The sequence below is a fragment of the Oncorhynchus masou genome, chromosome 27 (assembly GCF_036934945.1).
Source record: "Oncorhynchus masou masou isolate Uvic2021 chromosome 27, UVic_Omas_1.1, whole genome shotgun sequence".
NCBI lineage: Eukaryota > Metazoa > Chordata > Actinopteri > Salmoniformes > Salmonidae > Oncorhynchus > Oncorhynchus masou.
Genome location: NC_088238.1, coordinates 64,906,895 through 64,929,111, shown reverse-complemented (window position 1 = coordinate 64,929,111; position 22,217 = coordinate 64,906,895). Strand labels below are relative to the sequence as shown.

Here is a 22,217-nt window from a genome sequence, read left to right as displayed (position 1 = left end):
CTGTATATGATAATAAATATATATGATGTTAAATATATATGATAATAAATATATATGATGTTAAATATATATGATAATAAATATATATGATGTCAAATATATATGATAATAAATATATATGATGTCAAATATATATGATAGTAAATATATATGATGTTAAATATACAGTGGGGCAAAAAAGTATTTAGTCAGCCACCAATTGTGCAAGTTCTCCCACTTAAAATGATGAGAGAGGCCTGTAATTTTCAACATAGGTACACTTCAACTATGACAGACAAAATGAGAGAAAAAATCCAGAAAATCACATTATAGGATTTTTAATATATTTATTTGCAAATTATGGTGGAAAATAAGTATTTGGTCAATAACAAAAGTTTATCTCAATACTTTGTTATATACCCTTTGTTGGCAATGACAGAGGTCAAACGTTTTCTGTAAGTCTTCACAAGGTTTTCACACACTGTTGCTGGTATTTTGGCCCATTCCTCCATGCAGATCTCCTCTAGAGCATTGATGTTTTGGGGCTGTTGCTGGGCAACACAGACTTTCAACTCCCTCCAAAGATTTTCTATGGGGTTGAGATCTGGAGACTGGCTAGGCCACTCCAGGACCTTGAAATGCTTCTTACGGAGCCACTCCTTCGTTGCCCGGGCAGTGTGTTTGGGATCATTGTCATGCTGAAAGACCCAGCCACATTTCATCTTCAATGTCCTTGCTGATGGAAGGAGGTTTTCATTCAAAATCTCACGATACATGGCCCCATTCATTCTTTCCTTTACACGGATCAGTCGCCCTGGTCCCTTTGCAGAAAAACAGCCCCAAAGCATGATGTTTCCACCCCCATTCTTCACAGTAGGTATGGTGTTCTTTGGATGCAATGCAGCATTCTTTGTCCTCCAAACATGACGAGTTGAGTTTTAACCAAAAAGTTATATTTTGGTTTCATCTGACCATATGACATTCTCCCAATCTTCTTCTGGATCATCCAAATGCTCTCTAGCAAACTTCAGACGGGCCTGGACATCATGTACTGGCTTAAGCAGGGGGACACGTCTGGCACTGCAGGATTTGAGTCCCTGGCGGCGTAGTGTGTTACTGATGGTAGGCTTTGTTACTTTGGTCCCATCTCTCTGCAGGTCATTCACTAGGTCCCCCCGTGTGGTTCTGGGATTTTTGCTCACTGTTCTTGTGATCATTTTGACCCCACGGGGTGAGATCTCGCTTGGAGCCCCAGATCGAGGGAGATTATCAGTGGTCTTGTATGTCTTCCATTTCCTAATAATTGCTCCAACAGTTGATTTCTTCAAACCAAGCTGCTTACCTATTGCAGATTCATTCTTCCCAGCCTGGTGCAGGTCTACAATTTTGTTTCTGGTGTCCTTTGACAGCTCTTTGGTCTTGGCCATAGTGGAGTTTGGAGTGTGACTGTTTGAGGTTGTGGACAGGTGTCTTTTATACTGATAACAAGTTCAAACAGGTGCCAATAATACAGGTAACGAGTGGAGGACAGAGGAGCCTCTTAAAGAAGAAGTTACAAGTCTGTGAGAGCCAGAAATCTTGCTTGTTTGTAGGTGACCAAATACTTATTTTCCACCATAATTTGCAAAGAAATTCATTAAAAATCCTACAATGTCATTTTCTGGATTTTTTTCCCTCATTTTGTCTGTCATAGTTGAAGTGTACCTATGATGAAAATTGCAGGCCTCTCTCATCTTTTTAAGTGGGAGAACTTGCACAATTGGTGGCTGACTAAATACTTTTTTGCCCCACTGTATATGATGGCAAATATATATGATAATAAATATATGATGTTAAATATATATGATAATCAATATATATGATGTTAAATATATATGATGTTAAATATATATGATGTTAAATATATATGCTAATAAATATATATGATGTTAAATATATATGCTAATAAATATATATGATGTTAAATATATATGATGTTAAATATATATGATAATAAATATATATGTTAAATATATATGATAAATGCATCTAATGTTAATTACATATAATGTTGAATATAGATGTTGAATATAGATGATGTTAAATATATATGATAAATACATCCGATGTCAATTTCATATAATGAGAATCTGTGTTGTTGTGTCAGGTGATGATAACCTGTCGGCCTACACTAGTCCTCTACTGCTCGATCTAATAGAATCAGCCATCAAACAGGTAACTTTCCATTGTCTATATTCTACTAAATATACTCTACCTTTGTGTGTGTTTATCATATGTACAGTGTGAATCATTTATAATGTCTGTGTGTGTACACACACACACACACACACACACACACACACACACACACACACACACACACACACACACACACACACACACACACACACACACACACACACACACACACACACACACACACACACACACACACACACACACACACACAGGTGGAGCATCCTAAACACGCAGGCCAGACCATCTACAGCCAGGCAGAGAAAGAGGGGGGCAGCTGGAAGATGTGGGTAACCCTTATCTTTTACTTTCAATTCTTCCTTGTCTTTAACATACAGACTTTCTATTTCTCTCTGTCTCTCTCCCTCCCCCTCTCTCCTCCCCTCTCTTCTCTCCCTCTCCCTCTCTCCTCTCTCCTCTAGTATTAAGCCATCAAATCTGAACAGTGGGGTGTATAGGTGATACTAACTCTGTTTCTCTCTCTCATCCAGTATTAAGCCATCAAATCTGAACAGTGGGGTGTATAGGTGACACTAACTCTCTGTTTCTCTCTCTCATCCAGTATTAAGCCATTGTACCTGAACAGTGGGGTGTATAGGTGATACTAACTCTCTGTTTCTCTCATCCAGTATTAAGCCATTGTACCTGAACAGCGGGGTGTATAGGTGATACTAACTCTCTGTTTCTCTCATCCAGTATTAAGCCATTGTACCTGAACAGCGGGGTGTATAGGTGATACTAACTCTCTGTTTCTCTCTCTCATCCAGTATTAAACCATCATATCTGAACAGTGGGGTGTATAGGTGATACTAACTCTCTGTTTCTCTCATCCAGTATTAAGCCATTGTACCTGAACAGCGGGGTGTATAGGTGACACTAACTCTCTGTTTCTCTCTCATCCAGTATTAAGCCATTGTACCTGAACAGTGGGGTGTATAGGTGACACTAACTCTCTGTTTCTCTCTCTCATCCAGTATTAAGCCATTGTACCTGAACAGCGGGGTGTATAGGTGACACTAACTCTCTGTTTCTCTCTCTCCTCTAGTATTAAGCCATTGTACCTGAACAGCGGGGTGTATAGGTGATACTAACTCTCTGTTTCTCTCATCCAGTATTAAGCCATTGTACCTGAACAGTGGGGTGTATAGGTGACACTAACTCTCTGTTTCTCTCTCTCATCCAGTATTAAGCCATTGTACCTGAACAGTGGGGTGTATAGGTGACACTAACTCTCTGTTTCTCTCTCTCATCCAGTATTAAGACATTGTACCTGAACAGCGGGGTGTATAGGTGACACTAACTCTCTGTTTCTCTCTCTCATCCAGTATTAAGCCATTGTACCTGAACAGCGGGGTGTATAGGTGACACTAACTCTCTGTTTCTCTCTCTCATCCAGTATTAAGCCATTGTACCTGAACAGCGGGGTGTATAGGTGATACTAACTCTCTGTTTCTCTCTCTCATCCAGTATTAAGCCATTGTACCTGAACAGCGGGGTGTATAGGTGATACTAACTCTGTTTCTCTCTCTCATCCAGTATTAAGCCATTGTACCTGAACAGTGGGGTGTATAGGTGACACTAACTCTCTGTTTCTCTCTCTCATCCAGTATTAAACCATTGTACCTGAACAGTGGGGCGTATAGTTTCACAGCCTTTGGAGGAGTTCCTGCTATGGAGCTACGCTTCAACGAGGTACAACCCTTCCTCTCACCTCTCACCTCTCTACCTCTCTACCCTTCCTCTCACCTCTCACCTCTCTACCTCTCACCTCTCACCTCTCTACCTCTCAACCCTTCCTCTCACCTCTCACCTCTCTACCTCTCCTCTCACCTCTCTACCTCTCTACCTCTCTTCCTCTCACCTCTCACCTCTCACCTCTCACCTCTCTTCCTCTCTTCCTCTCTTCCTCTCACCTCTCACCTCTCACCTCTCACCTCTCACCTCTCTACCTCTCTTCCTCTCACCTCTCACCTCTCACCTCTCTTCCTCTCCTCCTCTCCTCCTCTCTTCCTCTCTTCCTCTCACCTCTCACCTCTCACCTCTCACCTCTCTACCTCTCTTCCTCTCTTCCTCTCACCTCTCACCTCTCACCTCTCTACCTCTCAACCCTTCCTCTCACCTCTCACCTCTCTACCTCTCCTCTCACCTCTCTACCTCTCTACCTCTCTACCTCTCACCTCTCACCTCTCACCTCTCACCTCTCTTCCTCTCTTCCTCTCTTCCTCTCACCTCTCACCTCTCACCTCTCACCTCTCACCTCTCTACCTCTCTTCCTCTCACCTCTCACCTCTCACCTCTCTTCCTCTCCTCCTCTCTTCCTCTCTTCCTCTCACCTCTCACCTCTCACCTCTCACCTCTCACCTCTCTACCTCTCTTCCTCTCTTCCTCTCACCTCTCACCTCTCACCTCTCTACCTCTCTTCCTCTCACCTCTCACCTCTCTTCCTCTCACCTCTCTACCTCTCACCTCTCTTCCTCTCTTCCTCTCACCTCTCACCTCTCTACCTCTCACCTCTCACCTCTCTACCTCTCCTCTCACCTCTCTACCTCTCACCTCTCTACCTCTCCTCTCACCTCTCTCTCTCTACCTCTCCTCTAAAGTCACCTCTCTCTCTATCTTTCCTCTAAACTCACTTCTCTCTGTACCTCTACTCTAAACTCAACTCTCTCTCTACCTCTCCTCTCAACTCTCTCTCTACCTCTCCTCTAAAGTCACCTCTCTCTACCTCTCCTCTCACCTCTCTCTACCTCTCCTCTAAACTCAATTCTCTCTCTACTTCTCCTCTCACCTCTCTACCTCTCCTCTCAACTCTCTCTCTACCTCTCCTCTAAAGTCACCTCTCTCTCCATCTTTCTTCTAAACTCACTTCTCTCTGTACCTCTACTCTATACTCAACTCTCTCTCTACCTCTCCTCTAAACTCACCTCTCTCTACCTCTCCTCTAAACTCACCTCTCTCTACCTCTCCTCTCACCTCTCTCTCTACCTCTCCTCTAAACTCAATTCTCTCTCTACCTCTCCTCTCACCTCTCTACCTCTCCTCTCAACTCTCTCTCTCTACCTCTCCTCTAAACCCCTCTCTCTCTAACTCTCCTCTAAACTCAACTCTCTCTACCTCTCATCTCCCCTCTCTCTCTACCTCTCCTCTCACCTCTCTCTCTCTCTATCTCTCCTCTCACCTCTCTCTCTACCTCTCATCTCACCTCTATCTCTACCTCTCCTCTCACCTCTCTCTCTATCTCTCCTTTCACCTCTCTCTCTACCTCTCCTCTAAACTCACCTCTCTCTCTACCTCTCCTCTAAACTCAACTCTCTCTCTACCTCTCATCTCAACTCTCTCTCTCTACCTCTCCTCTCACCTCTCTCTCTACCTCTCCTCTCACCTGTCTCTCGATCTCTCCTCTCACCTCTCTCTCTACCTCTCCTCTGAACTCACCCCTCTCTCCAACTCTCCTCTCACCTCTCTCTCTACCTCTCCTCTGAACTCACCCCTCTCTTTTTACCTCTCCTTTCACCTCTCTCTCTACCTCTCCTCTCACCTTTCTCTCTACCTCTCCTGTAAACTCACCTCTACCTCTCCTCTCATCTCTCTCTCTACCTCTCCTCTAAACTCACCTCTCTTTCTACCTCTCATCTAAACTCACATCTCTCTCATCTAAACTCACATCTCTTTCTACCTCTCCGTTCACTGCTCTCTCATTTAAACTCACCCCTCTCTCTACCTCTCCTCTAAACACACCTCTCTTTCTACCTCTCATCTAAACATCACCTCTCTCTATATCTCTCCTTTCATCTCTCTCTTCTCTCACCGCTCTCCCTAGCTCTCCTCTCCTATCACCTCTCTCTCTACTTCTCCTCTAAACTCACCCCTCTCTCTACATCTCATCTTACCCCTCTCTCTACATCTCCTCTAAACTCACCTCTCTCTCTACTTCTCCTCTAAACTCACCCCTCTCTCTACATCTCCTCTCACCTCTCTCTCTACATCTCCTCCTACCTCTCCCTCCACCTCTTATCTCACCTCTCCCTCTACCTCTCCTATCACCTCTCTCTCTACATCTCCTCTCACCTCTCCCTCTACCTCTTCTCTCACCTCTCCCTCTACCTCTTCTCTCACCTCTCCCTCTACTTCTCCTCTAAACTCACCCCTCTCTCTACATCTCCTCTCACCTCTCTCTCTACCTCTTCTCTCACCTCTCCCTCTCCCTCTTCTCTCACCTCTACCTCTTATCTCACCTCTCCCTCTACATCTCCTCCAAACTCACTCCTCTTTCTACATGCTTTTCTTTCTCCAGGGTCTTTCTCTTGAATGCTACAATGTTTCAGTGATGAATCAAATACTGTGTGTGTGTGTCTCTTCAGGACTCCCGCCCCTACCCGTTTGTCAACACCCCATTGGACACCTCCGGGCGACTCCAGGAAGTCCTGGGGGGTCGTCTGGGTGTCGTAGGGCGGAGCCTAGGAGAGCTGGTTGGTCTGATGGTGCTGCGATTGGCTCATGACCACATCCTGCCTCTACGCATCACTACCTACTCCCATACTGCACTGCAGTTCAGCGCCCAGCTCAACAAGCACTCTGCCGAGCTACAGGTATAAACACACTAACCCTCCCCCTCCGGGCTCGTGGTCTCCCTCCCCCTCCGGGCTCATGGTCTCCCTCCCCCTCCTGGCTTGTGGTCTCCCTCCCCCTCCGGGCTCCTCCCCTCCGGGCTTGTGGTCTCCCTCCCCCTCCGGGCTCGTGGTCTCCCTCCTCCCTCCGGGCTCGTGGTCTCCCTCCTCCCTCCGGGCTCGTGGTCTCCCTCCTCCCTCCAGGCTCGTGGTCTCCCTCCCCCTCTGGGCTCGTGGTCTCCCTCCCCCTCCGGGCTCGTGATCTTCCTCCCCCCTCCAGGCTCGTGGTATCTCTCTCCTCCCTCCGGGCTCGTGGTCTCCCTCCCCCTCTGGGCTCGTGGTCTCCCTCCCCCTCCAGGCTCGTGATCTTCCTCCCCCCTCCGGGCTCGTGGTATCTCTCTCCTCCCTCCGGGCTCGTGGTCTCCCTCCTCCCTCCGGGCTCGTGCTCTCCCTCCTCCCTCCAGGTTCGTGGTCTCCCTCAAGGCTCGTGGTCTCCCTTCAGGCTCGTGGTCTCTCTCCTCCCTCCGGGCTCGTGGTCTACCTCCGGGCTCGCGGTCTCTCTCCTCCCTCCAGGCTCGTGGTCTCCCTCCGGGCTCGTGGTCTCCCTCTGGGCTCGTGGTCTCCCTTCAGGCTCGTGGTCTCTCTCCTCCCTCCGGACTCGTGGTCTCTCTCCACACTCCTGGCTCGTGGACTCTCCTCCCTCCAAACTCGTGGTCTCTCTCCTTCCTCCAGGCTCGTTGTCTCTCTCCTCCCTCCGGGCTCGTGGTCTCTCTCCTCCCTCCGGGCTTGTGGCCTCCCTCCTCCCTCCAGGCTCGTGGTCTCCCTCCTCCCTCCGGGCTCGTGGTCTCTCTTCTCCCTCCTGGCTCGTGGTCTTCTCCTCCCTCCGGGCTCGTGGTCTCTCTCCTCCCTCTGGGCTCATGGACTTTCTCCTCACTCCGGGCTTGTAGTCTCTCTAGAATTTAAGGAAAATGTTTAGCACACATACAGTGGGGCAAAAAAGTATTTAGTCAGCCACCAATTGTGCAAGTTCTCCCACTTAAAATGATGAGAGAGGCCTGTAATTTTCAACATAGGTACACTTCAACTATGACAGACAAAATGAGAGAAAAAATCCAGAAAATCACATTATAGGATTTTTAATATATTTATTTGCAAATTATGGTGGAAAATAAGTATTTGGTCAATAACAAAAGTTTATCTCAATACTTTGTTATATACCCTTTGTTGGCAATGACAGAGGTCAAACGTTTTCTGTAAGTCTTCACAAGGTTTTCACACACTGTTGCTGGTATTTTGGCCCATTCCTCCATGCAGATCTCCTCTAGAGCATTGATGTTTTGGGGCTGTTGCTGGGCAACACAGACTTTCAACTCCCTCCAAAGATTTTCTATGGGGTTGAGATCTGGAGACTGGCTAGGCCACTCCAGGACCTTGAAATGCTTCTTACGGAGCCACTCCTTCGTTGCCCGGGCGGTGTGTTTGGGATCATTGTCATGCTGAAAGACCCAGCCACATTTCATCTTCAATGCCCTTGCTGATGGAAGGAGGTTTTCACTCAAAATCTCACGATACATGGCCCCATTCATTCTTTCCTTTACACGGATCAGTCGCCCTGGTCCCTTTGCAGAAAAACAGCCCCAAAGCATGATGTTTCCACCCCCATTCTTCACAGTAGGTATGGTGTTCTTTGGATGCAATGCAGCATTCTTTGTCCTCCAAACACGACGAGTTGAGTTTTAACCAAAAAGTTATATTTTGGTTTCATCTGACCATATGACATTCTCCCAATCGTCTCCTGGATCATCCAAATGCTCTCTAGCAAACTTCAGACGGGCCTCGACATGTACTGGCTTAAGCAGGGGGACACGTCTGGCACTGCAGGATTTGAGTCCCTGGCGGCGTAGTGTGTTACTGATGGTAGGCTTTGTTACTTTGGTCCCATCTGTCTGCAGGTCATTCACTAGGTCCCCCCGTGTGGTTCTGGGATTTTTGCTCACCGTTCTTGTGATCATTTTGACCCCACGGGCTGAGATCTCGCTTGGAGCCCCAGGTCGAGGGAGATTATCAGTGGTCTTGTATGTCTTCCATTTCCTAATAATTGCTCCAACAGTTGATTTTTTCAAACCAAGCTGCTTACCTATTGCAGATTCATTCTTCCCAGCCTGGTGCAGGTCTACAATTTTGTTTCTGGTGTCCTTTGACAGCTCTTTGGTCTTGGCCATAGTGGAGTTTGGAGTGTGACTGTTTGAGGTTGTGGACAGGTGTCTTTTATACTGATAACAAGTTCAAACAGGTGCCATTAATACAGGTAACGAGTGGAGGACAGAGGAGCCTCTTAAAGAAGAAGTTACAGGTCTGTGAGAGCCAGAAATCTTGCTTGTTTGAATGGGACATCACTAGTGTAGGGACAGATTAATAACCCTATGGAATGGGACATCACCAGTGGACATCATCATCATGGGACATCATCAGTGGATTACACTGTACGTTCCATGTGTTGGACGTAATTAATTAATTGAAACTGAGTTATTGTGTTTAATTTATGTATGTTTGTTCGTAAAAATGTTTTATATATATATATATACTTATTTATTTTTTTCTTCTAATATTCGGAGAAAGTTCCAATAAATATACTATAACAAAAATAGAGTATGTACTTCTGCATGACAAATATACTGAAAGATATTACTGACATGTACAGGCATTGTGAAAAACACAAGGCTCGTTGTCAATGAATTGTGTGGTATCAGCTGGCAGTTTCTGATGTGCACAAGTGGTGTCCCATTCCATAGGGTTATTAATCTGTCCCTACACTAGTGATGTCCCATTCCATAGGGTTATTAATCTGTCCCAACACCAGCGATGTCCCATTCCATAGGGTTATTAATCTGTCCCTACACTAGTGATGTCCCATTCCATAGGGTTATTAATCTGTCCCAACACCAGCGATGTCCCATTCCATAGGGTTATTAATCTGTCCCAACACCAGCGATGTCCCATTCCATAGGGTTATTAATCTGTCCCTACACTAGTGATGTCCCATTCCATAGGGTTAATAATCTGTCCCAACACTAGTGATGTCCCATTCCATAGGGTTATTAATCTGTCTCTACACTAGAGATGTCCCATTCCATAGGGTTATTAATCTGTCTCTGCACCAGTGATGTCCAATTCCATAGGGTTATTTATTTGTCTCTACACTAGTGATGTCCCATTCCATAGTGTTATTAATCTGTCTCTACACTAGAGATGTCCCATTCCATAGGGTTATTAATCTGTCTCTACACTAGTGATGTCCCAATCCATAGGGTTATTAATCTGTCCCAACACCAGTGATGTCCCATTCCATAGGGTTATTAATCTGTCCCAACACCAGTGATGTCCCATTACATAGGGTTATTAATCTGTCCCAACACCAGTGATGTCCCATTCCATAGGGTTATTAATCTGTCTCTACACTAGAGATGTCCCATTCCATAGGGTTATTAATCTGTCTCTACACTAGTGATGTCCCATTCCATAGGGTTATTAATCTGTCTCTGCACCAGTGATGTCCCATTCCATAGGGTTATTTATTTGTCTCTACACTAGTGATGTCCCATTCCATAGTGTTATTAATCTGTCTCTACACTAGAGATGTCCCATTCCATAAGGTTATTAATCTGTCTCTACACTAGTGATGTCCCAATCCATAGGGTTATTAATCTGTCCCAACACCAGTGATGTTCCATTCCATAGGGTTATTAATCTGTCCCAACACCAGTGATGTCCCATTCCATAGGGTTATTAATCTGTCCCAACACCAGTGATGTCCCATTCCATAGGGTTATTAATCTGTCCCAACACCAGCAATGTCCCATTCCATAGGGTTATTAATCTGTCCCTACACTAGTGATGTCCCATTCCATAGGGTTATTAATCTGTCTCTACACTAGTGATGTCAAATTCCATAGGGTTATTAATCTGTCTCTACACTAGTGATGTCCCATTCCATAGGGTTATTAATCTGTCTCTACACTAGTGATGTCCCATTACATAGGGTTATTAATCTGTCTCTACACTAGTGATGTCCCATTTCATAAGGTTATTAATCTGTCTCTACACTAGTGATGTCCCATTCCATAGGGTTATTAATCTGTCTCTACACTAGTGATGTCCCATTCCATAGGGTTATTAATCTGTCCCAACACCAGCGATGTCCCATTCCATGTGGTTATTAATCTGTCCCTACACCAGTGATGTCCCATTCCATGGGGATATTTATCTGTCCCTACACTAGTGATGTCCCAATCCATAAAGTTATGAATCTGTCCCAACACGAGTGATGTCCTATTCCATAGGGTTATTAATCTGTCCCAACACAAGCGATGTCCCATTCCATAGGGTTATTAATCTGTCTCAACACTAGTGGTGTCCCATTCCATAGGGTTATTAATCTGTCCCAACACTAGTGATGTCCCATTCCATAGGGTTATTAATCTGTCGCAACACTAGCGGTGTCCAATTACATAGGGTTATTAATCTGTCCCAACACTAGTGATGTCCCATTCCATAGGGTTATTAATCTGTCTCTACACTCGTGATGTCCCATTCCATAGGGTTATTTATCTGTCCCAACACCAGTGATGTCCCATTCCATAGGGTTATTAATCTGTCCCAACACCAGTGATGTCCCATCCCATAGGGTTATTAATCTGTCCCAACACCAGCAATGTCCCATTCCATAGGGTTATTAATCTGTCCCTACACTAGTGATGTCCCATTCCATAGGGTTATTAATCTGTCCCAACACTAGTGATGTCCCATTCCATAGGGTTATTAATCTGTCTCTACACTAGAGGTTTCCCATTCCATAGGGTTATTAATCTGTCTCTACACTAGTGATGTCCCATTCCATAGGGTTATTAATCTGTCTCTGCACCAGTGATGTCCCATTCCATAGGGTTATTTATTTGTCTCTACACTAGTGATGTCCCATTCCATAGTGTTATTAATCTGTCTCTACACTAGAGATGTCCCATTCCATAGGGTTATTAATCTGTCTCTACACTAGTGATGTCCCAATCCATAGGGTTATTAATCTGTCCCAACACCAGTGATGTCCCATTCCATAGGGTTATTAATCTGTCCCAACACCAGTGATGTCCCATTCCATAGGGTTATTAATCTGTCCCAACACCAGTGATGTCCCATTCCATAGGGTTATTAATCTGTCCCAACACCAGTGATGTCCCATTCCATAGGGTTATTAATCTGTCCCAACACCAGCAATGTCCCATTCCATAGGGTTATTAATCTGTCCCTACACTAGTGATGTCCCATTCCATAGTGTTATTAATCTGTCTCTACACTAGAGATGTCCCATTCCATAGGGTTATTAATCTGTCTCTACACTAGTGATGTCCCATTCTATAGGGTTATTAATCTGTTTCTACACTAGTGATGTCAAATTCCATAGGGTTATTAATCTGTCTCTACACTAGTGATGTCCCATTCCATAGGGTTATTAATCTGTCTCTACACTAGTGATGTCCCATTACATAGGGTTATTAATCTGTCCCAACACCAGCGATGTCCCATTCCATAGGGTTATTAATCTGTCCCTACACCAGTGATGTCCCATTCCATGGGGATATTTATCTGTCCCTACACTAGTGATGTCCCAATCCATAAAGTTATGAATCTTTCCCAACACGAGTGATGTCCCATTCCATAGGGTTATTAATCTGTCCCAACACCAGCGATGTCCCATTACATAGGGTTATTAATCTGTCCCAACACTAGTGATGTCCCATTCCATAGGGTTATTAATCTGTCCCAACACTAGTGGTGTCCCATTCCATAGGGTTATTAATCTGTCCCAACACTAGTGATGTCCCATTCCATAGGGTTATTAATCTGTCGCAACACTAGCGGTGTCCAATTCCATAGGGTTATTAATCTGTCCCAACACTAGTGATGTCCCATTCCATAGGGTTATTCATCTGTCTCTACACTAGTGATGTCCCATTCCATAGGGTTATTAATCTGTCTCTACACTAGTGATGTCCCATTCCATAGGGTTAATAATCTGTCCCAACACCAGCGATGTCCCATTCCATAGGGTTATTAAAATGTCCCTACACCAGTGATGTCCCATTCCATGGGGATATTTATCTGTCCCTACACTAGTGATGTCCCAATCCATAAAGTTATGAATCTGTCCCAACACGAGTGATGTCCCATTCCATAGGGTTATTAATCTGTCCCAACACCAGCGATGTCCCATTCCATAGGGTTATTAATCTGTCCCAACACTAGTGATGTCCCATTCCATAGGGTTATTAATCTGTCCCAACACTAGTGGTGTCCCATTCCATAGGGTTATTAATCTGTCCCAACACTAGTGGTGTCCCATTCCATAGGGTTATTAATCTGTCCCAACACTAGTGATGTCCCATTCCATAGGGTTATTAATCTGTCGCAACACGAGTGGTGTCCCATTCCATAGAAACCTATATCTCTAACTACACTAGTGATGTCCCATTCCATAGGGTTATTTATCTGTCCCAACACCAGTGATGTCCCATTCCATAGGGTTATTAATCTGTCCCTACACTAGTGATGTCCCATTCCATAGGGTTATTTATCTGTCTCTACACTAGTGATGTCCCATTCCATAGGGTTATTAATCTGTCCCAACACCAGTGATGTCCCATTCCATAGGGTTATTAATCTGTCCCAACACCAGTGATGTCCCATTCCATAGGGTTATTAATCTGTCCCTACACTAGTGATGTCCCATTCCATAGGGTTATTTATCTCTAACTACACTAGTGATGTCCCATCCCATAGGGTTATTAATCTGCCTCTACACTAGTGATGTCTCATTCCACAGGGTTATTTATCTGTCTCTACACTAGTGATATCCCATTCCATAGGGTTATTTATCTCTAACTACACTAGTGATGTCCCATTCCATAGGGTTATTAATCTGCCTCTACACTAGTGATGTCCCATTCCATAGGGTTATTTATCTGTCCCAACACGAGTGGTGTCCCATTCCATAGAAACCTATATCTCTAACTACACTAGTGATGTCCCATTCCATAGGGTTATTTATCTGTCCCAACACCAGTGATGTCCCATTCCATAGGGTTATTAAATTGTCCCTACACTAGTGATGTCCCATTCCATAGGGTTATTTATCTGTCTCTACACTAGTGATGTCCCATTCCATAGGGTTATTAATCTGTCCCAACACCAGTGATGTCCCATACCATAGGGTTATTTATCTGTCCCAACACCAGTGATGTCCCATTCCATAGGGTTATTAATCTGTCCCTACACTAGTGATGTCCCATTCCGTAGGGTTATTAATCTGCCTCTACACTAGTGATGTCTCATTCCACAGGGTTATTTATCTGTCTCTACACTACTGATGTCCCATTCCATAGGGTTATTTATCTCTAACTACACTAGTGATGTCCCATTCCATAGGGTTATTAATCTGCCTCTACACTAGTGATGTCTCATTCCACAGGGTTATTTATCTGTCTCTACACTAGTGATGTCCCATTCCATAGTGTTATTTATCTCTAACTACACTAGTGACGTCCCATTCCATAGGGTTATTTATCTGTCTCTACACTAGTGATGTCCCATTCCATAGGGTTATTTATCTCTAACAACACTAGTGATGTCCCATTCCATAGGGTTATTTATCTCTAACAACACTAGTGATGTCCCATTCCATAGGGTTATTTATCTGTCTCTACACTAGTGATGTCCCATTCCATAGGGTTATTTATCTCTAACTACACTAGTGATGTCCCATTCCATAGGTTATTAATCTGCCTCTACACTAGTGATGTCTCATTCAACAGGGTTATTTATCTGTCTCTACACTAGTGATGTCCCATTCCATAGGGTTATTTATCTCTAACTACACTAGTGATGTCCCATTCCATAGGGTTATTTATCTGTCTCTACACTAGTGATGTCCCATTCCATAGGGTTATTTATCTCTAACAACACTAGTGATGTACCATTCCATAGGGTTATTTATCTGTCTCTACACTAGTGATGTCCCATTCCATAGGGTTATTAATCTGTCCCAACACCAGTGATGTCCCATTCCATAGGGTTATTAATCTGTCCCTACACTAGTGATGTCCCATTCCATATTGTTATTAATCTGTCTCTACACTAGAGATGTCCCATTCCATAGGGTTATTAATCTGTCTCTACACTAGTGATGTCCCATTCTATAGGGTTATTAATCTGTTTCTACACTAGTGATGTCAAATTCCATAGGGTTATTAATCTGTCTCTACACTAGTGATGTCCCATTCCATAGGGTTATTAATCTGTCTCTACACTAGTGATGTCCCATTACATAGGGTTATTAATCTGTCCCAACACCAGCGATGTCCCATTCCATAGGGTTATTAATCTGTCCCTACACCAGTGATGTCCCATTCCATGGGGATATTTATCTGTCCCTACACTAGTGATGTCCCAATCCATAAAGTTATGAATCTTTCCCAACACGAGTGATGTCCCATTCCATAGGGTTATTAATCTGTCCCAACACCAGCGATGTCCCATTACATAGGGTTATTAATCTGTCCCAACACTAGTGATGTCCCATTCCATAGGGTTATTTATCTGTCCCAACACCAGTGATGTCCCATTCCATAGGGTTATTAATCTGTCCCTACACTAGTGATGTCCCATTCCATAGGGTTATTTATCTGTCTCTACACTAGTGATGTCCCATTCCATAGGGTTATTAATCTGTCCCAACACCAGTGATGTCCCATTCCATAGGGTTATTAATCTGTCCCAACACCAGTGATGTCCCATTCCATAGGGTTATTAATCTGTCCCTACACTAGTGATGTCCCATTCCATAGGGTTATTTATCTCTAACTACACTAGTGATGTCCCATCCCATAGGGTTATTAATCTGCCTCTACACTAGTGATGTCTCATTCCACAGGGTTATTTATCTGTCTCTACACTAGTGATATCCCATTCCATAGGGTTATTTATCTCTAACTACACTAGTGATGTCCCATTCCATAGGGTTATTAATCTGCCTCTACACTAGTGATGTCCCATTCCATAGGGTTATTTATCTGTCCCAACACGAGTGGTGTCCCATTCCATAGAAACCTATATCTCTAACTACACTAGTGATGTCCCATTCCATAGGGTTATTTATCTGTCCCAACACCAGTGATGTCCCATTCCATAGGGTTATTAAATTGTCCCTACACTAGTGATGTCCCATTCCATAGGGTTATTTATCTGTCTCTACACTAGTGATGTCCCATTCCATAGGGTTATTAATCTGTCCCAACCCCAGTGATGTCCCATACCATAGGGTTATTTATCTGTCCCAACACCAGTGATGTCCCATTCCATAGGGTTATTAATCTGTCCCTACACTAGTGATGTCCCATTCCGTAGGGTTATTAATCTGCCTCTACACTAGTGATGTCTCATTCCACAGGGTTATTTATCTGTCTCTACACTACTGATGTCCCATTCCATAGGGTTATTTATCTCTAACTACACTAGTGATGTCCCATTCCATAGGGTTATTAATCTGCCTCTACACTAGTGATGTCTCATTCCACAGGGTTATTTATCTGTCTCTACACTAGTGATGTCCCATTCCATAGTGTTATTTATCTCTAACTACACTAGTGACGTCCCATTCCATAGGGTTATTTATCTGTCTCTACACTAGTGATGTCCCATTCCATAGGGTTATTTATCTCTAACAACACTAGTGATGTCCCATTCCATAGGGTTATTTATCTCTAACTACACTAGTGATGTCCCATTCCATAGGGTTATTTATCTGTCTCTACACTAGTGATGTCCCATTCCATAGGGTTATTTATCTCTAACAACACTAGTCATGTACCATTCCATAGGGTTATTTATCTGTCTCTACACTAGTGATGTCCCATTCCATAGGGTTATTAATCTGTCCCAACACCAGTGATGTCCCATTCCATAGGGTTATTAATCTGTCCCTACACTAGTGATGTCCCATTCCATATTGTTATTAATCTGTCTCTACACTAGAGATGTCCCATTCCATAGGGTTATTAATCTGTCTCTACACTAGTGATGTCCCATTCTATAGGGTTATTAATCTGTTTCTACACTAGTGATGTCAAATTCCATAGGGTTATTAATCTGTCTCTACACTAGTGATGTCCCATTCCATAGGGTTATTAATCTGTCTCTACACTAGTGATGTCCCATTACATAGGGTTATTAATCTGTCCCAACACCAGCGATGTCCCATTCCATAGGGTTATTAATCTGTCCCTACACCAGTGATGTCCCATTCCATGGGGATATTTATCTGTCCCTACACTAGTGATGTCCCAATCCATAAAGTTATGAATCTTTCCCAACACGAGTGATGTCCCATTCCATAGGGTTATTAATCTGTCCCAACACCAGCGATGTCCCATTACATAGGGTTATTAATCTGTCCCAACACTAGTGATGTCCCATTCCATAGGGTTATTAATCTGTCCCAACACTAGTGGTGTCCCATTCCATAGGGTTATTAATCTGTCCCAACACTAGTGATGTCCCATTCCATAGGGTTATTAATCTGTCGCAACACTAGCGGTGTCCAATTCCATAGGGTTATTAATCTGTCCCAACACTAGTGATGTCCCATTCCATAGGGTTATTAATCTGTCTCTACACTAGTGATGTCCCATTCCATAGGGTTATTAATCTGTCTCTACACTAGTGATGTCCCATTCCATAGGGTTATTAATCTGTCCCAACACCAGCGATGTCCCATTCCATAGGGTTATTAAAATGTCCCTACACCAGTGATGTCCCATTCCATGGGGATATTTATCTGTCCCTACACTAGTGATGTCCCAATCCATAAAGTTATGAATCTGTCCCAACACGAGTGATGTCCCATTCCATAGGGTTATTAATCTGTCCCAACACCAGCGATGTCCCATTCCATAGGGTTATTAATCTGTCCCAACACTAATGGTGTCCCATTCCATAGGGTTATTAATCTGTCCCAACACTAGTGGTGTCCCATTCCATAGGGTTATTAATCTGTCCCAACACTAGTGATGTCCCATTCCATAGGGTTATTAATCTGTCGCAACACGAGTGGTGTCCCATTCCATAGAAACCTATATCTCTAACTACACTAGTGATGTCCCATTCCATAGGGTTATTTATCTGTCCCAACACCAGTGATGTCCCATTCCATAGGGTTATTAATCTGTCCCTACACTAGTGATGTCCCATTCCATAGGGTTATTTATCTGTCTCTACACTAGTGATGTCCCATTCCATAGGGTGATTAATCTGTCCCAACACCAGTGATGTCCCATTCCATAGGGTTATTAATTTGTCCCAACACCAGTGATGTCCCATTCCATAGGGTTATTAATCTGTCCCTACACTAGTGATGTCCCATTCCATAGGGTTATTTATCTCTAACTACACTAGTGATGTCCCATCCCATAGGGTTATTAATTTGACTCTACACTAGTGATGTCTCATTCCACAGGGTTATTTATCTGTCTCTACACTAGTGATTTCCCATTCCATAGGGTTATTTATCTCTAACTACACTAGTGATGTCCCATTCCATAGGGTTATTAATCTGCCTCTACACTAGTGATGTCCCATTCCATAGGGTTATTTATCTGTCCCAACATGAGTGGTGTCCCATTCCATAGAAACCTATATCTCTAACTACACTAGTGATGTCCCATTCCATAGGGTTATTTATCTGTCCCAACACCAGTGATGTCCCATTCCATAGGGTTATTAAATTGTCCCTACACTAGTGATGTCCCATTCCATAGGGTTATTAATCTGCCTCTACACTAGTGATGTCTCATTCCACAGGGTTATTTATCTGTCTCTACACTAGTGATGTCCCATTCCATAGGGTTATTTATCTCTAACTACACTAGTGATGTCCCGTTCCATAGGGTTATTAATCTGCCTCTACACTAGTGATGTCCCATTCCATAGGGTTATTTATCTGTCCCAACACGAGTGGTGTCCCATTCCATAGAAACCTATATCTCTAACTACACTAGTGATGTCCCATTCCATAGGGTTATTTATCTGTCCCAACACCAGTGATGTCCCATTCCATAGGGTTATTAAATTGTCCCTACACTAGTGATGTCCCATTCCATAGGGTTATTTATCTGTCTCTACACTAGTGATGTCCCATTCCATAGGGTTATTAATCTGTCCCAACACCAGTGATGTCCCATACCATAGGGTTATTAATCTGTCCCAACACCAGTGATGTCCCATTCCATAGGGTTATTAATCTGTCCCTACACTAGTGATGTCCCATTCCGTAGGGTTATTAATCTGCCTCTACACTAGTGATGTCTCATTCCACAGGGTTATTTATCTGTCTCTACACTACTGATGTCCCATTCCATAGGGTTATTTATCTCTAACTACACTAGTGATGTCCCATTCCATAGGGTTATTAATCTGCCTCTACACTAGTGATGTCTCATTCCACAGGGTTATTTATCTGTCTCTACACTAGTGATGTCCCATTCCATAGGGTTATTTATCTGTCTCTACACTAGTGATGTCCCATTCCATAGGGTTATTTATCTCTAACAACACTAGTGATGTCCCATTCCATAGGGTTATTTATCTCTAACAACACTAGTGATGTCCCATTCCATAGGGTTATTTATCTGTCTCTACACTAGTGATGTCCCATTCCATAGGGTTATTTATCTCTAACTACACTAGTGATGTCCCATTCCATAGGTTATTAATCTGCCTCTACACTAGTGATGTCTCATTCAACAGGGTTATTTATCTGTCTCTACACTAGTGATGTCCCATTCCATAGGGTTATTTATCTCTAACTACACTAGTGATGTCCCATTCCATAGGGTTATTTATCTGTCTCTACACTAGTGATGTCCCATTCCATAGGGTTATTTATCTCTAACAACACTAGTGATGTACCATTCCATAGGGTTATTTATCTGTCTCTACACTAGTGATGTCCCATTCCATAGGGTTATTAATCTGTCCCAACACCAGTGATGTCCCATTCCATAGGGTTATTAATCTGTCCCTACACTAGTGATGTCTCATTCCACAGGGTTATTTATCTGTCTCTACACTAGTGATGTCCCATTCCATAGTGTTATTTATCTCTAACTACACTAGTGACGTCCCATTTCATAGGGTTATTTATCTGTCTCTACACTAGTGATGTCCCATTCCATAGGGTTATTTATCTCTAACAACACTAGTGATGTCCCATTCCATAGGGTTATTTATCTCTAACAACACTAGTGATGTCCCATTCCATAGGGTTATTTATCTGTCTCTACACTAGTGATGTCCCATTCCATAGGGTTATTTATCTCTAACTACACTAGTGATGTCCCATTCCATAGGTTATTAATCTGCCTCTACACTAGTGATGTCTCATTCAACAGGGTTATTTATCTGTCTCTACACTAGTGATGTCCCATTCCATAGGGTTATTTATCTCTAACTACACTAGTGATGTCCCATTCCATAGGGTTATTTATCTGTCTCTACACTAGTGATGTCCCATTCCATAGGGTTATTTATCTCTAACAACACTAGTGATGTACCATTCCATAGGGTTATTTATCTGTCTCTACACTAGTGATGTCCCATTCCATAGGGTTATTAATCTGTCCCAACACCAGTGATGTCCCATTCCATAGGGTTATTAATCTGTCCCAACACCAGTGATGTCCCATTCCATAGGGTTATTAATCTGTCCCAACACCAGCAATGTCCCATTCCATAGGGTTATTAATCTGTCCCTACACTAGTGATGTCCCATTCCATATTGTTATTAATCTGTCTCTACACTAGAGATGTCCCATTCCATAGGGTTATTAATCTGTCTCTACACTAGTGATGTCCCATTCTATAGGGTTATTAATCTGTTTCTACACTAGTGATGTCAAATTCCATAGGGTTATTAATCTGTCTCTACACTAGTGATGTCCCATTCCATAGGGTTATTAATCTGTCTCTACACTAGTGATGTCCCATTACATAGGGTTATTAATCTGTCCCAACACCAGCGATGTCCCATTCCATAGGGTTATTAATCTGTCCCTACACCAGTGATGTCCCATTCCATGGGGATATTTATCTGTCCCTACACTAGTGATGTCCCAATCCATAAAGTTATGAATCTTTCCCAACACGAGTGATGTCCCATTCCATAGGGTTATTAATCTGTCCCAACACCAGCGATGTCCCATTACATAGGGTTATTAATCTGTCCCAACACTAGTGATGTCCCATTCCATAGGGTTATTAATCTGTCCCAACACTAGTGGTGTCCCATTCCATAGGGTTATTAATCTGTCCCAACACTAGTGATGTCCCATTCCATAGGGTTATTAATCTGTCGCAACACTAGCGGTGTCCAATTCCATAGGGTTATTAATCTGTCCCAACACTAGTGATGTCCCATTCCATAGGGTTATTAATCTGTCTCTACACTAGTGATGTCCCATTCCATAGGGTTATTAATCTGTCTCTACACTAGTGATGTCCCATTCCATAGGGTTATTAATCTGTCCCAACACCAGCGATGTCCCATTCCATAGGGTTATTAAAATGTCCCTACACCAGTGATGTCCCATTCCATGGGGATATTTATCTGTCCCTACACTAGTGATGTCCCAATCCATAAAGTTATGAATCTGTCCCAACACGAGTGATGTCCCATTCCATAGGGTTATTAATCTGTCCCAACACCAGCGATGTCCCATTCCATAGGGTTATTAATCTGTCCCAACACTAGTGGTGTCCCATTCCATAGGGTTATTAATCTGTCCCAACACTAGTGGTGTCCCATTCCATAGGGTTATTAATCTGTCCCAACACTAGTGATGTCCCATTCCATAGGGTTATTAATCTGTCGCAACACGAGTGGTGTCCCATTCCATAGAAACCTATATCTCTAACTACACTAGTGATGTCCCATTCCATAGGGTTATTTATCTGTCCCAACACCAGTGATGTCCCATTCCATAGGGTTATTAATCTGTCCCTACACTAGTGATGTCCCATTCCATAGGGTTATTTATCTGTCTCTACACTAGTGATGTCCCATTCCATAGGGTGATTAATCTGTCCCAACACCAGTGATGTCCCATTCCATAGGGTTATTAATTTGTCCCAACACCAGTGATGTCCCATTCCATAGGGTTATTAATCTGTCCCTACACTAGTGATGTCCCATTCCATAGGGTTATTTATCTCTAACTACACTAGTGATGTCCCATCCCATAGGGTTATTAATTTGCCTCTACACTAGTGATGTCTCATTCCACAGGGTTATTT

At 43.3% G+C, this 22,217-nt stretch overlaps 1 protein-coding gene across 6 annotated transcripts in view; it reads left to right on the top strand.

Annotated features, from left to right (window-relative positions):
• tfr2 (transferrin receptor 2) overlaps positions 1 to 22,217 on the top strand; it is a 113,278-nt gene that overhangs the window by 72,124 nt on the left and 18,937 nt on the right. For all 6 annotated transcript variants that reach the window (XM_064940872.1, XM_064940873.1, XM_064940874.1 and 3 more), the window contains 4 exons: positions 2,126 to 2,193; positions 2,430 to 2,500; positions 3,822 to 3,906; positions 6,576 to 6,803. In XM_064940872.1, coding sequence (XP_064796944.1) covers positions 2,126 to 2,193; positions 2,430 to 2,500; positions 3,822 to 3,906; positions 6,576 to 6,803 — 452 coding nt within the window. The remainder of the gene's footprint in view (positions 1 to 2,125; positions 2,194 to 2,429; positions 2,501 to 3,821; positions 3,907 to 6,575; positions 6,804 to 22,217) is intronic.